The 14,765-nt window shown below is 51.5% G+C and overlaps 1 protein-coding gene across 7 annotated transcripts in view; it reads left to right on the top strand.

Moving 5' to 3' along the window:
• AK8 (adenylate kinase 8) overlaps positions 1–14,765 on the top strand; it is a 157,238-nt gene that overhangs the window by 17,014 nt on the left and 125,459 nt on the right. For 6 of the 7 annotated variants that reach the window (XM_032257696.1, XM_032257691.1, XM_032257694.1 and 3 more), the window contains one exon: positions 6,796–6,860. In XM_032257696.1, the coding sequence (XP_032113587.1) occupies positions 6,796–6,860 (65 nt within the window). Of the gene's footprint in view, positions 1–6,791; positions 6,861–14,765 lie in introns of all 7 variants that reach the window. The other variant, XM_032257692.1, reaches the window with a different exon arrangement.

The following is a 14,765-nucleotide window of genomic DNA, read 5'->3' as shown; positions in this document are numbered from 1 at the left end:
GTCACTTGAGGTCAGGAGTTCAGGACCAGCCTAGCCAACATGGTGAAACCCCATCTCTACAAAAATACAAAAAAAGTAGCTGGGCATGGTGGCAGGTGCCTATATTCCCAGCTACCTAGGAGGCTGAGGCAGGAGAATTGCTCAAACCCGGGAGGCTGAGGTTGTGGTGAGCCAAGATCAGGCCTCTGTACTCCAGCTTGGGTGACAGAACACGACTGTCTTAACAAAAAAAAAAAGAGAGAGAGAGGGGTATGACTTTGACAGACCCCCAGCCCCAAGTCTGCCTGTGACAACAGCTCATTAGAGAAGGAAAGCCTGGCTCAGCAAGGTGGCTTCCCCCAGGGCAAGTCAGTCCCCAACTGCCCTGTGTCTTACAGGAGTTGGAGTATGTGGCTTCAGCCTGCAGGGACACCAGCCTTTTGGGCTGGGAATATAGTTTTAGAAAGAAAGTGGTTATCTCATTTTCTAAAGAAGATACGCTTTTTGGGGGAAGGCTTATTTCTAGGACAAAAATGTTTGTATTAGATTTATAAAAATCAACAGAGAGGAAGGAGTTTAAGGAAATTCTTCCTGGGTTTCATTTTGCTAATTATCCACGTATTTCAGAGCACATTGAAGTGCTTTCAAGGGTGTCTTGTTGGGGTCCTTGGCTCAGAAACTCTGGTGGAGGGAAGATGAAAGGCCTGGATGTCAGGCCTCGTCAAGGAATAAAATGTTGTGAAGAGCGAGTGGGTGCATGGCAGGCTCGGCCGTGCGTGGCCTCGTCTGCAGACGGTGCCTGCCAGGCAGCGCCTCTCATTAAATGTCCTGTTTAAATTGTCTGCTGATTTGGAGTCCTTACGGCTCTTTTTGTAAGCAGTCATGATACCTTCAAATACTTTTCTCTGGCGAGTCTTGGCTTTTTGCCCTCCTAAGCAGAATTCTCTTACGTTGCCACTGTTAACCAAGACATCTCCATCTTAGCCATTTCCAAATGGTTTCCAAAATCCTTCCTAACTGCCTTTTTGCCATGCACTTTTCTGCAATGCTATGGGAGAGTGGAAGATGAGTTTCTTCTCCTTACCCCAGAAGCTTCCAGCCAGGGAGGAGACTGATGGTCCCATAAAACTCAGCACAAGCCCAGGTGTGGGAGCCAGGAAACCTTCGTTAAAGCAAGTGATCAGTGGCTTGTTTGACTCAATTCATTTCCTCATTTATTTACGTTAGTCCTGAGCACCTACTAAGTTCTAGGCACTGGCTCTGGGTTGGGAAGAGGGTACAGGCTGCAAGATTTAGGGGCCCCCTGGAGGCCCACATAACCCACAATTACATTAAGCAGAGGCTTCCCAAAGGGCACATTGTGACGTTCCAAGGCATGGAAGGGCCTGGAATTGGGCAGTATCATAAAGTCCATGGGGACACAGTGGCCAGGGAGTTTTGTTTGTTTGTAACTGTTTGTTATGAAATCTCATAAAAATATCCAGAAGCTGTGAGGATACTCTGAGAACCCCCGTGGATCCACCCCTGCTTCGACGGACGTCAGCGCATGGCGGTCTAGGCTTGTGTTGCTCCCTCACCCATTTCCCCGTCCCTGGGTTATTTGAAAGCAAATCCAGACAGCATTTGACCTTCCCCAGAGATGTTTTATTCAGTCTCATATCTACTGAGACTGAATATTCAGTGTGGACAATGGCCAGACCTCGTATAAACTTAGGACTTCGCCCATAGTCTGCAGCAGCCCGCCCAGGAGTCCAGCCTGTCACCTACGAGAGGCAGCCCGGGAAGCCACCTACTGTGTCAGGCTTGTAGGAAGTCAGGCTGCTGTCTCTTCCAATAGTGCAGGAAGCTGAACTAGGTAACCCCTGTAGCGATCTATCCCAAGTGGCCAGGGCCTGATTAATAACTGGCGGTGTCTCTAGTTTTTGTCCCTGCTTCCAACCTAGGACCAACCAGAGAAAGCCAAATGTGCTCCCCTGCCCAGTTCTGAGGTGGGAGGATTGCCATCTTTCTTTTTCTCTCTTTCTCTACAAAAAAGCAAAAAAATTTTTAGCTGGGCATGGTGGTGGGTGCCTGTAGTCCCAGCTACCCGGGACGTTGAGCTGGGAGATCGAGGCTGCAGTGAGCCGTGATGGAGCCACTGCCCTCCAGCCTGGATGACAGAGTGAGACCCTGTCTCAAAGGAAGAAAAGAACTTGAGCCCTCATCTACCTCTGTCTGCACACAGGAAACACAGTCCCCTCCAATTGGTTCTGAGGATTTCTGGGAAATAGCCCACAGATGCTGCTTCCGAGTCCTGCTGGCTGTCTCCCTCACTTCTGGCCACTCCATCTCCAGCTGGCCTTGCTGCTCCCATTTCTGGAGGCTGAGCTGAGACAAAGTGGGAACGCCCTCAGTCTCTGCCTCCCTTTCCTGAGTTAACTGCTCCAAGCGGTGGCATGGAACAGGCCTTTTCTGAAGGCTTGGGGTAGCAGAGGTGACTGCAGCCCGGGAACTCTGAGCACCAGGCACCGTCGCTCCTTTGAACATTCCCTGAGCTCTGTCCAGTCCAGGGTTTCTCTTGCTGCCACCTCCTTCCATGTGCTTATCTGGTGCCACACTGTGAGGTCCGCTGTCTTCCTGTGAAGCATCATCTCCTCTCCCTGCCCTGTTGTCTCCCCGTCCCAGGCTCCAGGAGGCAGTTCCTGCTGTCTCCTAACCTGCTCTGTCAGCTCCAAGCAGCAGTGGTAACTTTGGAATGGGAGTTTTCTCTAAAGGATACTCCGTCAGTTCTGAGGGAGCTCAAGGCCAACTACTGGGTTTTCCTCGTCTACCAGGAGGAGCCCGTTTTTGGAGAAGGGAGGTCCGGGGGACAGATCAGGGCATCCCAACTGTTCCACTCACTGCTCTACTTCCCCAGTTCACACCGTAGCTCAAAACGCCCACAGCTTCTGAGCAGGCATCTCTCACTAAGTTGACACAGGGACATTAGGGTCCCTGAGAGTGGGACCTGAAGATGGGATAGGAAGAGGTAGGCTCATGTCATCCCAGTGTGAGGAAGCCCACTGGGGAGAAGTCAAGTGATGCCCCAGGGGCAGAGCCAGGGTTGGCACCTGCCCACTTGGCTGCCTCGGAGCAGCAAAACACAGTATCCTTCAAGGGAGGGGCAGCACCTTGCAGGGTTAGCGGACCAGCAAGTCTGTCCCCAGGCCTGGGAAGGCACCCAGGCCAGCACTGCGTGCTGGAAGGGGAAGACAGAAAAATCCAAATTGCAGCAAACGCAGCCTATCCTGCCCTTAAGTGCATGGAAGCAGCACAGGAGCAGCTGGGTGCTGTGGTGCCACCGGGCAGGGAGACCTGGGGCCAGGGGCCTGAGCCAGGGCTGAGCCTTCTCTGTGGCCAGGAGCGGCCTAGCTGCACTCTGTCAGCTTCTCCCTAATTCTCCCCAAACACCAGGCTTTGGGGGCTGGGGCAGGAGAGCATCACAGTGCTCTGCAAGGAGGGAAGCTGATTCCTGCTAAGACAGTTTGGCAGGGCTTCAACAAGCGGCCGCCGAAAGCCCTGCTGCTGACGTGACACATCAAAGCTGGCGTGGAGACAGCACTGTGGCGTGGAGACAGCACTGTGGCGGGGAGCGGCGGGGGGCGCTCAGGAGTAGCTTCGCTCAAAGCTGCCGGCCTGTCCCCTGCCGCGCAGGTTGCAGGGGGCGCTGTGCCCCACCGGGGCTGGCCGCCTTTCAGCTGGTGCTCTTTGACTGGCTGGCACCCTCTGCGTCCTGGCTGGCATCCTCCTCTGCATCCTGTACCTGTTTGAACACTGCCTCCTGAATGGGCGTTGGCAGAGAGGGCAGAGGAATCTTGGGAAAACAGCCCTAGGATGGAAACTGGTTGTGCCTGGGTTCTGGAGAGGACTTGAGGGGCTGGGAAAGGATGAAAGGGGTTGGAAGGGGAGAGGAAGAGATGGTGGGGCGATGCAGAGGGGAGGGACAGGGCTGCTTCCTGCCCACACCCTCCCTCACCAGCCTGGGGAAGCCCCCCTAGAGACCTGGGGGAAACGGGCACTGGCGGAAAGACACCCTTGCTCTCTAGCAGCGTCCCCCAGACCTCGGGGGCCCTGTGTGGGTGGGTGTATGCCAGTGGTTATCCAGTGTGATGCCCTGACCAGCAGCATCTGCATCACTTGAAAACTTGCTAGAAATGCACATTCTCAGCTCTATCCCAGAGCTACTGAATCAGAGCTCCTGGGGTGGGGCCCAGCAATTTGTGTTTTAGAAGCTCTGCCAGCGTTCTGTTCCACAGTCAAGTTGAGAATCACTGGCTTAGGGAAGAAAGGAGGGGGTGGGAGTGATGTGGTGAAGACACAGGGCTATCTCAGCAGGTGCTGGAGCCAGGGACTGGATGCCAGCTCACCTCCTTCTTGCCCCTCTGGTCTTCTTTTTTCTCTGTTGTTGGAAACAGATGTTTGATGCCACAAAGAAAAATTAGCACAGAGACAAAAGATCTTTCAGCAACACAACTTTTACTTCCTGGACTGCAGGAAGGTACCCTTGCTAGCCATCTTGTCACGAGAGTACAATGAACAAAGGAAAACAGACATATTTATCCATTATACATGTGGGGTCGTCCTTACTGCTGTGTCTGATCTCTGTTGGCTGGAGCCAGACCTCACAATGTAAACTAAAACCCGATTGGCTAACAACTTAAAACTTTTCTAAACAGGTAAAAGCAGTGGAGAGCTGGGACATGCCTGTGAGCACATCCAGCACAGATATCTTGGTTAAAGCACAAGGACATAGAATGTGCTATGTGCCTGTAAGCACGGCGTGTCTCACAGCTACAGAGGATAGGGCTTCACAAAGAGTTTATTAGCACACTTATGATTCATTCTTTAACAAGAAAGGACACTTTAAAGAGGAACTGTGCACCATTCATTCATTCATTCATTCTCTCTGTCCCTCTTGCTTTCAGTCTTGACTTTGGCTGTCTACCTTGTAGAAACATGGTGGCCCCATAACTTTCAAACAAACCCATTCATCCAGCTCCCCAGCAGAGGCCCCCTCCCTCATTCTCTTGCAGTCTGCTCATTTTCTTCCAATTCCACATCCCTGGAGAAGTCGTTCTGCTGCTGAGTCTTGTTTCTTTCGCTTTGTGCTGGTTTCATTCCATTACACAACCCTCATGCCCACGAAGTGGCTGCTGCAGCTCCCGGTCTTACATTTTCTTAGCTTCTGATCTGGTGGAAAGCAGGGATTCATGCCGCTGATAACTGCACTGATATCCTGGGCCTGACTTTCATTGGCTGGGACTGGGTCCCATGTAGCCTCTGAATCAATCACAGTGGCCAGGAGTGGGATATGCGAATTGGCTTGGACGAGTCAGGGCCCTCTTGTGGATCTGAGGATGGAGTTGAACATACCCAGACCATACAGGCAGAAGGGCAAGAGGGCGACTCCTCAAAGGAACTTTGGGAGCCCGTGTTACTGTGAGTGGAATGTATGGAAAATTAAAAGCCACACCCACAGTCTCATTACTGATTTTTACTAGTGAAGTGTGTGAGGTCTAAGGAGGTCAAGGCGTTGCCCGGGGTTGCTCAGCTGGCTGGATCACAGCCGCCAGGAGCAGAGAGCCTGCCCTGGGCAGAGGTGGGGGGTGAGCCCTGTTGCCAAGGCTGAGTCTGCTCTGCGTAAGAAAGGCTGTGCCAGAAAGCCCCCCTCCCAGCAAGGAACCTTCCTGATTGGAATGTATTTCTACTTCCCATGTCCTTTTTCAGAGATGTGGGTGGGCATAGGGGAGATTTTTGGCCGCTGGTCTATATATCAGGAAGGGCACAGGCCAGGCGTCAGTGACTCTCCTCAGAAGAGCTGCTCCCTCCCCAGTCCTCTGCAGAGAAGGGAGTGTGTGGAGCACCCTGGGGAAGCAGCTTCACCTCTCTGAGGCTCATCTTCTTCCTCTATGAAAAGGGCTAACAGTGGCACAGATGGCACAGAGTTGTTACAAAATGTGAAGAATGGAATGCTTGGCCCAGTGCCTGGCACATAGCATGTGCTCAACAAACATCATGACTGGAATGAATTAAGGAGGTTTGAAGTTTCATTAGTTCATCAGTTAGCAGGGCTTCCTATATCCTTGACACCATTTGGTGCTGGGCAGTGGTCTGGTCAGTATTTAACAGCCAGCACTGGGTTGGGGGCAGGGGCCTTATTTGTAGCCTTTGACATTTCTGTGGTGTAAACATTCCTACCGTGGCCAATTTTGTTACCAACATGAGATCACTGACTGTGTACTTCGGAAGAGATGGACAAACTCACCTCTGCTGAGTCTTGGAGGCAATTCCCTCCCACCCGCCACTGTCTGGGGTCCAAAGTCAGTAAGACACTGCCCCTTTCCTTGAAGAACTTCACAACTTACTGGGGACATAGACACGTGAGCAGGCCGTTAGAATGTGTGGGGGTTAGTGCAGCGACAGAGTTCTCCATCCAGGACGTTGGAGTGTGGGAAGTAGTATCAGCCTGGCCTGGGAGGATCCGGCAGGGCTTCCTGTGCGCTGGCACGTGGGGCTGAGGCTGTGAGGGAACCCTGGAGTTATTCAGGTGGAGGTGGGCGAGGGCATGATGGGGCCTGGGCACAGGATAAGGTGAGTACATGTGTGAGGGAGGCCCTCAAAGATGCTGGGGGGAGAAGAGAGTTCAAGGAAGCGAGTGCGGCAGGCGGAGGAAGGGCGGGCCCTGAGGGTGGTCGGGGCTTTGCAGAGGCCAGGGTGTTGGTCAGGGTTGTGTGCCAGTCTGTGTCCTAAGCTGCGGGATGCCCTGGCATCATTCTGTGTCCTTTTTCCTTCAGACAGTTCCCAGCGCACTGCTCGTCCAACTGATTCAGGAACGCTTGGCTAAAGAGGATTGCGTCAAGCGGGTAAGACTCCAGTGAGCTGGGGTTTTTGGTGCCAAGATAAAGGGGAGGGTGAAGGGCGTGTGTTCATCTCCAAGACCAGAGATGACCAGAGGCATAGGAGAAGGTAAGGCCAGCAAACAGGAGCTCCACGAAGGCCAGTCTGCAGACATAGATTTTCCTTTTGTCAAAGGAAAAGGAACAGTGTGGAATTCATTGTATCGGTCAGGGTTCCCATAGGAAAGAGCTGGCCCACCCAGAGGGGTCACAGGAAAGCATTTAATGACGGGACCATCGCAGAAGCATGAGAGGGTTAAGGCAACCAACAAGTGATGGTGAGGCGCCAGGGACTGGCAGCGGCAGGAGGCAGAATTAGGGGTGCCCCAGACTCTCTCACCTCCCATCCTTTGACCTCCTGTCAGACCCAGGGAAGCCAAATGGCAGGAGTCCGGGTGAGCAGTCCACTGAGGTCAGTCTCCTGGGGCACGAGGAGGGTGGAGAGGGCAGGGGAGGGCTCAAGAGGATAGCAGCATAGCACCCGTCTACTGGGCACTGATGGGCGCCGCACACCGACTCATGTGTCCTCACAGGAGCCCTGTTGGGTAGTGCCATTACTCTCCTTTTTAATTTTATTTTATGTATGTATGTATGAATGAATGAATGAATGAATGAATGTATGTTTGAGACAGGCCTCGCTCTGTCACCCAGGTTGGAGTGCAGCGGCATGATCATAGCTCACTGTAGCCTCAACCTCCCAGGTTCAAGTGATCCTCCTGACTCAACCTGCTGAGTCACTGGGACTACAGGCACACCTCACCACACCCGGTTAATTTTTGTACTTTTTGTAGAGATAGGGTTTCTGTTGCCCAGGCTGGTATCAAACTCCTAGGCTACTATATTTATTCTGAATTAGGGTTCTGTGTTAACAGTTTTTTCTTTGAGCACTTGACAAATGTGTCACTTAATGTTTTTTCTTTTTTTATAATTTTTAAGGGGCCATGCTAATATGCTCTGTGTCATTCTAATCTAGCACTCCACTCCCTTTTTTTTTTTTTTTTTTTTTTTTGAGGCAGAGTCTCGCTCTGGTGCCCAGGCTGGAGTGCAGTGATTCGATCACTACTCATTGCAATATTGACCTTCTGGGCTTAAGGGCTCATCTCGCCTCAGCCTCCGCCGTAGCTGGACCCACACGTATGTGCCACCGCGCCCAGCTAGTTTTTTGTAGAGACTGGGTTTCCCTCTATTGCACCGGCTGGTCTCCAACTCCTGATCTCAAGCAGTCCTTCCACCTTGGCCTCCCAGTGTGCTATCACAGGCGTGAGCCACCACACCCAGCCTCCACTTACTTTTGACCACTGTGGTTTCTGATGAAAAATCCACAGTCATTCAAATTCTTTTCTAAATAATGCATCATCTTTTTTTCTGACTACTTTCAAGATTTTTTTCTTTGTTTTTAGTTTTCACTGGTATAATTATGATATGCCTGGCATGGATTTCTTTGGGCTCGTTCTTTTTGGTGTTTGTCGAGCTCCTGAATTTATAGGTTTCTGTTTCCCTCCAGACTTGCGAAGTTTTTAGCCTTTATTTCTTCACGTAACTTCCTGCATCATATTACTTCCCCTCTCCTTCTGCAACTCCAGTGACATAAGCATCAGCCCTTTTGCTGTTGTCCCACAGGTCCCTGAGGCTCCAATCTTTTTTTTTCCTTATTATTTTTTCTTTCCTTTTTTTTTTTTTTGAGATGGAGTCATGCTCTATCACTACGCTAGAGTACAGTGGTGCAATCTCGGCTCACTGCAACCTCCTCCTCCTGGGTTCAAGCAGCTCTCCTGCCTCTGCCTCTCGGGTAGGTGGAACTACAGGCACACGCCACCATGCCCAACTAATTTTTGTATTTTTAGTAGAGACGAGGTTTCACCATGCTGGCCAGGCTGGCCTTGAACTCCTGACTTCGTGATCTGCCCTCCTTGGCCTCCCAGAGTACTGGGATTATAGGCATGAGCCACCGCACCTGGCCCTCTTTTTTTGGGGATGCAGTCTCACTCTGTCACCCAGGCTGGAGTGCAGTGGCGTGATCTCGACTCACTGCAACCTCTGTCTCCCAAGTTCAAAAGATTCTCATGCCTCAGCCTCCCCATTAGCTGGCATTACAGGCATACATCCACCATGCCTAGCTAGTTTTTATATTCTTAATAGAGATGAGGTTTCACCATATTGGCCAGGCTGGTCTGGAATTCCTGACCTCAAGTGATCTGCCCACCTCGGCGTCCCAAAGTGCTGGGATTATAGGCATGAGCCACCACAGCTAGCCCCTGTCTTTTTTTCTCTCTGTCAGTGAGATGTGATAATTTATATTGAACTATCTTCCGGTTGACTGAATCTTCCCTTGCGTTGTCATTCCACTATCGAGCTGGTCCTGTGTGTTTTTGATTGCATCGGTTCTTTCTATCTTCTGTGTCTTTGCTGAGACTTCATCTTTCCATGTGTTCCCAGTTGGAACTTTCTTGTAATAGCCGCTTTCAAGTCTTCATCCGCTAATTCCGGCATCTGAGTTATGCGGCGGTGACGTCTGTATCAGCTCTCATGTGAGTAGAGAGGTTCCTGGTTCTCCCTGCGCTAAGTAATTTTGTATCCTGAACATTTTAAATATTGTTATGAGGCTCTGGGTCTTGTAAATGTCATTATTTTTGTCTTAGCAGATGATTGATTCAGTTGGGTTCAGGCTGCACATTCAACCAGGCTTCTCAGGGTGTGGTTTTGGTGTCAGTCCTGTGTTCAGCGCCTCTGCGGCGCCGTGCAGTGACCGTGCAGCGCTGTGCTGTGTGTGCATCACCCAGGGGCACCTGGGGACTTGGCGGTGAGCTGGGCCACAGTTCACGCCTCGGTGTCTCTGGAATGCTGTTTAGGGTCAGGCCCACATGTGCGCAGCTCAGGGATGAGGCTTTGATCTCATCAAGCCTGTGTTTACTTGCTTCCCTGAATTCCCCTCTCTGGCATCTCCCAGTAACCACAAGTTCCCTGGTGCTCCTCTTTTTGGTCTTTTATTTATCCTGCTCTGCCACTCACTTCCTGTGACTAGACCCATGACCAGGGTCAAGTGGTAGGAGGACAGAGAGAGGCAAAATCCTGTCTCTACTAAAAATACAAAAAATTGGCCAGGTGCGGTGGCTCACACCTGTAATCCCAGCACTTTGGGAGGCCGAGATGGGCAGATCACCTGAGGTCAGGAGTTTGAGACTAGTCTGGCCTACATGGCGAAACCCATTCTCTACTAAAAATAAAAAAATTAGCTGGGCAAGGTGGCGTGTGCCTGTACTCCCAGTTACTCAGGAGGCTGAGGCAGAGAGAATGACTTGAACCTGGGAGGCAGAGGTTCCAGTGAGCCGAGATTGCACCATTGCACTCCAGCCTGGGCAACGTAGCAAGACTCTGTCTCAAAAAAAAAAAATTAGCCGGGTGTGGTGGCATGCACCTGTAATCCCATCTACTTGGGAGGCTGAGGTGGGAGAATTGCGTGAACCCAGGAGGTGGAGGTTGCAGTGAGCTGACATCACGCCACTGCACTCTAGCCTGGGCGACAGAGTGAGACTGTCTCAAAAAAAAATTTATTAGGGTTGAATGCAGTGACTCATGCCTGTAATCCCAACACTTTCGGAGGCTGAGGCAAGAGGATTGCTTAAGCCCAGGAGTTCAAGACCAGCCTGGCCCACATGGCAAAACCCTGTCTTTACTAAATATACAAAGAATTTGCTGGGTATGGTGACATGCACCTGTAATCCCAGCTACTTAGGAGGCTGAGGCAGGATAATTGCTTGAACCGGGGAGGAGGAGGTTGCAGTGGGAAGCCCCAAATCTGAAGCAGTACCCAGGAATCTTTCCAGCGCGCTGGCGAGGGAGTAGCAGTTCCCATGAGCTTGTTCTGCGTGGCCTTCAGCCGTGGGATCTATATCCCAACACGCTGCAGGCTGAGCTGAACACTGGCTCTGAACAGTGTGTTTATATCTGACCTCAAATTGTTCACTGTGAGCGGATGGTCCTCTGCCCAGATGTAGACAGATACCCAGAGCCCAGAGCTGTTCTAAATCAGGGGTGGAGACATGTTTTCTGAAAAGGCCAGAGATACTCATTAGGCTTTGCCTGCTATACGGCCTCTATCACAACGACTCAGCTCTGTTGTAGTGCTCAGGCAGCTGGACGCAACACAGACACGAAAGGGCATGGCTGTGCTCTAGTAAGACTTTTATCTTAGAACCAGGCAGCAGGCCAGATTTGGCCCAGAGGGCTGTAGCTTGCCCCTGTTCTAAATAACATTTTCACATTGATCATGAAAACATTTCTTCCCTTTCGCTTGAGCTCTCAATAAAGAGCAAACTTCCACCTTCCAGGAGTGTCAGAAGAAAGGCCAGCTTCACCATAGACTTTCATTTTAACTAAGTTCCCTCCCAGTTACCCAACTTCCAAGCTCCGTGACTTGATTCTGCCTCTCCAGCTGAGTGCCCGCTGCAGGCTCTGCCTTGTTTTCACTGCCAGGACCCTTCCCCATACCCCAGACCCTCTTCCTCAGCACCCCCCGCTTCTAGCAGGATGGTCTTGCCTGCCCCGGGCTCACCATCTGCAGTTGGAGGCAGAGTCAGACATGACCAAGGCAAGGCAGATGGTGAGAAGTGTTGTGATGGAGACCACAACGTGTGAAGAAAAACCCGGGCCAGAAGAGTCAAGTTATTATGGAGGCCTCTAGTGAAGGGGACTAGAATGGACCATGGAGGGCCGTCTTAGGCTAGAGCGAATGGCAGCCAGCATGAGGCAGGGACGGGAACACCCAGCCCCTCACCCCAACTTCACAGTCTTAACTCAGAGAGTTAGACCAACCTCACTGCAACTTTTCCTAAAACTGACCCATCAGATGGTCACTATTTTAAAGCTTTCCCATCTCCTTTATCTGGGAAGCACCAAATAATCTTTTGGCAGAGCATTAAAGGGGAGGGAAAGGCGGCCTGAGTAACTGGAAATGGGCCAGCATTCTCCCATACAAAATGCTGTGTGCCTTCATCCGTAATTTCTTATGCGTTTGCCAAGTTAGATTAGACTCTTGCATAGCAGATCACCAGGCTGGAAGCATTCAAAAGAGTCTTCCTTTCTTCAATTTTTTATTTATTTATTTTTTTTGAGACAGGGTGTTGCTCTGTCGCCCAGGCTGCAGTGCAGTGGCATGGTCGTGGCTCGCTGGAGCACAGTGGCATGGTCGTGGCTCGCTGGAGTGCAGTGGCATGGTCGTGGCTCGCTGGAGCGCAGTGGCACAGTTGTGGCTCGCTGGAGCGCAGTGGCATGGTCGTGGCTCGCTGCAGCCTCAACCCCCTGGGGTCAAGCGATGCTCCCACCTCAGCCTCCTGAGTAGCTGGGACTACAGGCACATACCACCATGCCTGTCTGTTTTTCATTTTTATTTTTTGTAGAGACGTGGTCTCCCAATGTTGCCTAGGCTGATCTTGAACTGGGCTGAAGTGATCCTCCTGCCTCAGCTTCCTGAGTAGCTGGGACCACAGGTGTGCACCCCCATGCCTGGCTAATTTTTGTATTTTTTGTAGAGTCAGGGTCTCACCATGTTGTCCAGGCTTGTCTCAAACCCCTGGGCTCAAGTGATCCACGTGCCTTGGCCTCTGAAAATCCTGGGATTATAGGCATGAGCCACTGTGCCTGGCTCTCTTTGATCTTTAAAGCTGAGCTGTTTTCTCTTTTTCGTCATGGTAGCTACTCATCACATTTGGCCAAATGTAGAGGGGTGGGACTCCTTTGGCTTAAGTGTACCCGAGTTGCCCAGGACTGGACCCCTTCAGCAGGGGTAGGGGCTGCCTGTGAAAACACAGCTGGATATGGTCTTGCCCATGAGGTGGTGTTTCAAATTCAATACGCCAAGAGTTCCTGGAACCAGGACCCCCAGTGTGATGAGCATTTGCTCTAAGCACACAGGAAGGAGAAATGGTGTAGTTCCTATCCTCAGGAATAACAGGCACCTAAAAAATGTGGCCTACTCATGAGCCACAGTCACCACCCCTGCCAAACAAAAGGCCCAGCGGAGACGGCTCCACACGGTCTCAGTCAGCAAAGGCGGCAGGACTTCCCCACACCTGGTTGTGGAAGATCCGCCTTTTCCGTTTCAGATTTCCTTTTTTTTTTTTTTTTTTTGGGACGGAGTTTCGCTCTTGTTACCCAGGCTGGAGTGCAATGGCGCGATCTCGGCTCACCGCAACCTCCGCCTCCTGGGTTCAGGCAATTCTCCTGTCTCAGCCTCCTGAGTAGCTGGGATTACAGGCACGCGCTACCATGCCCAGCTAATTTTTTGTATTTTTAGTAGAGACGGGGTTTCACCGTGTTGACCAGGATGGTCTCGATCTCTTGACCTCGTGATCCACCCGCCTCGGCCTCCCAAAGTGCTGGGATTACAGGCTTGAGCCACCGCGCCCGGCCAGATTTCCTTTTAAGGCGCCATGATCCCCAAACCACCTGTGATCCAGGAACTTGAGCAGGAGTTGCTGTGTCCAGGCCGTTCTTCTCGCGGCCCTCTCTGCTGGTCGAGAGTGTTTCGACCAGCTACCTTAGTGCAGCAGAAACTGGGAGCTGGCCCACTCACTACTGGAAGGCAAAAGTCTCTGGGGTGCAGGCAGACAGGAGGGCAGGCAGGCCCAGAGCCTCTGCTCCAGCCCTCCATCTCACCATGGGAAAAGCCAGAGACCTGAACTGAGCATGCATCTGAGCCTTGCACCAGGCACTATGCCCAGCGGTTTCTCCAGCCTCACAGGACCCTACATGGTCAGTGTTACTATTATTGTACCCATTTTATAGCTGCAGGGCCTGAGGCATGCCCAGAGCCACACAGCGGGAAGCGGCTGGGCAGGGTGGACCCAGGCATGTGGTGCACAGGGCCAGCCCTCTCACCCAGGGGCTCTAGGGCCACGCTGTGTAGCCCGGGACAGAAGCTCAAAGGCTGGGCAAAGCCCGTCTACTCCCTGTCATGTTTTGTGCCATTCACAGGCCCCCATGGGTCCCCAGGCAACCGATATATTCCTCTACTAGTGTCAGGACAAGAAGCCTTGTCACGGTTTGTTAGCCTACCTGGCTCCCCAGCCTGTATTTCCTAAAAGTTACTCATTCATTCATTCATCTGTTCTCTTATGCAACAAATCACTTCGCTAAGCATGGGGTCAAAGCAGTGAACAAGAGAATTAAATGTCTTGCTCTCAAGGAACAGAAGTTCTAGTCATGGAGAGACAGATAACAAACCAGATAAATAGGCAAAGGTGTCACATCAGCTAGGGGAAGAGCTGAACTTCACAGCAGGAAGAGAGGCTTGACATGGGGCCAAGGCTTCTGTGGGCCTCTCTGCCCCGTCCACCCTACACAATCATTCCAGAAGGCCCAGGGTGGGTGTTGACACCACTGAACAACCCTTGAGTCTCTATCCCTTCCAACCTCAAAACATATGAAACGGTACTATTTCACGTAAGTAATTTTTACAAGTTATAGCATTCCAATGGAAATGTTTCTGGTGGGCAAGCATTCCGGATCCTAGGTGGACACTTAGAATCCGGAGATGCAGGGCCTCAGGGTGGCTGTCAGTGATCGTCTGTGCATCCCACTGGCTACATGCACCCCCGTGAACCTGCGCTGGCCTTCTTTCCCCACTCCAGAATCTAAGAAGGCTACACGGTTTACGCACAGGATCCAGCTGGCCTAGACAGGTTTGTTCCTGTGATTGTTAAAAAAATCTCTACGTCACTGAGGGATGGTTTCTGGGTAAAATGTGGTGGTTCTCTCTGTGATTGCAACTGGATAGCCCAAACATTCCCTCAGTCATCTAGAATAGTTTCTTTCTTTCTTTTACTTTCCTTCCTTCCTTCCTTCCTTCCTTCCTCCCTCCCTCCCTCCCTTCCC

This window comes from Sapajus apella, unplaced genomic scaffold (genome assembly GCF_009761245.1).
Source record: "Sapajus apella isolate SASKATOON/1434 unplaced genomic scaffold, GSC_monkey_1.0 scaffold97, whole genome shotgun sequence".
Taxonomy (NCBI): domain Eukaryota; kingdom Metazoa; phylum Chordata; class Mammalia; order Primates; family Cebidae; genus Sapajus; species Sapajus apella.
This window is presented reverse-complemented; position numbering and strand designations above follow the sequence as displayed.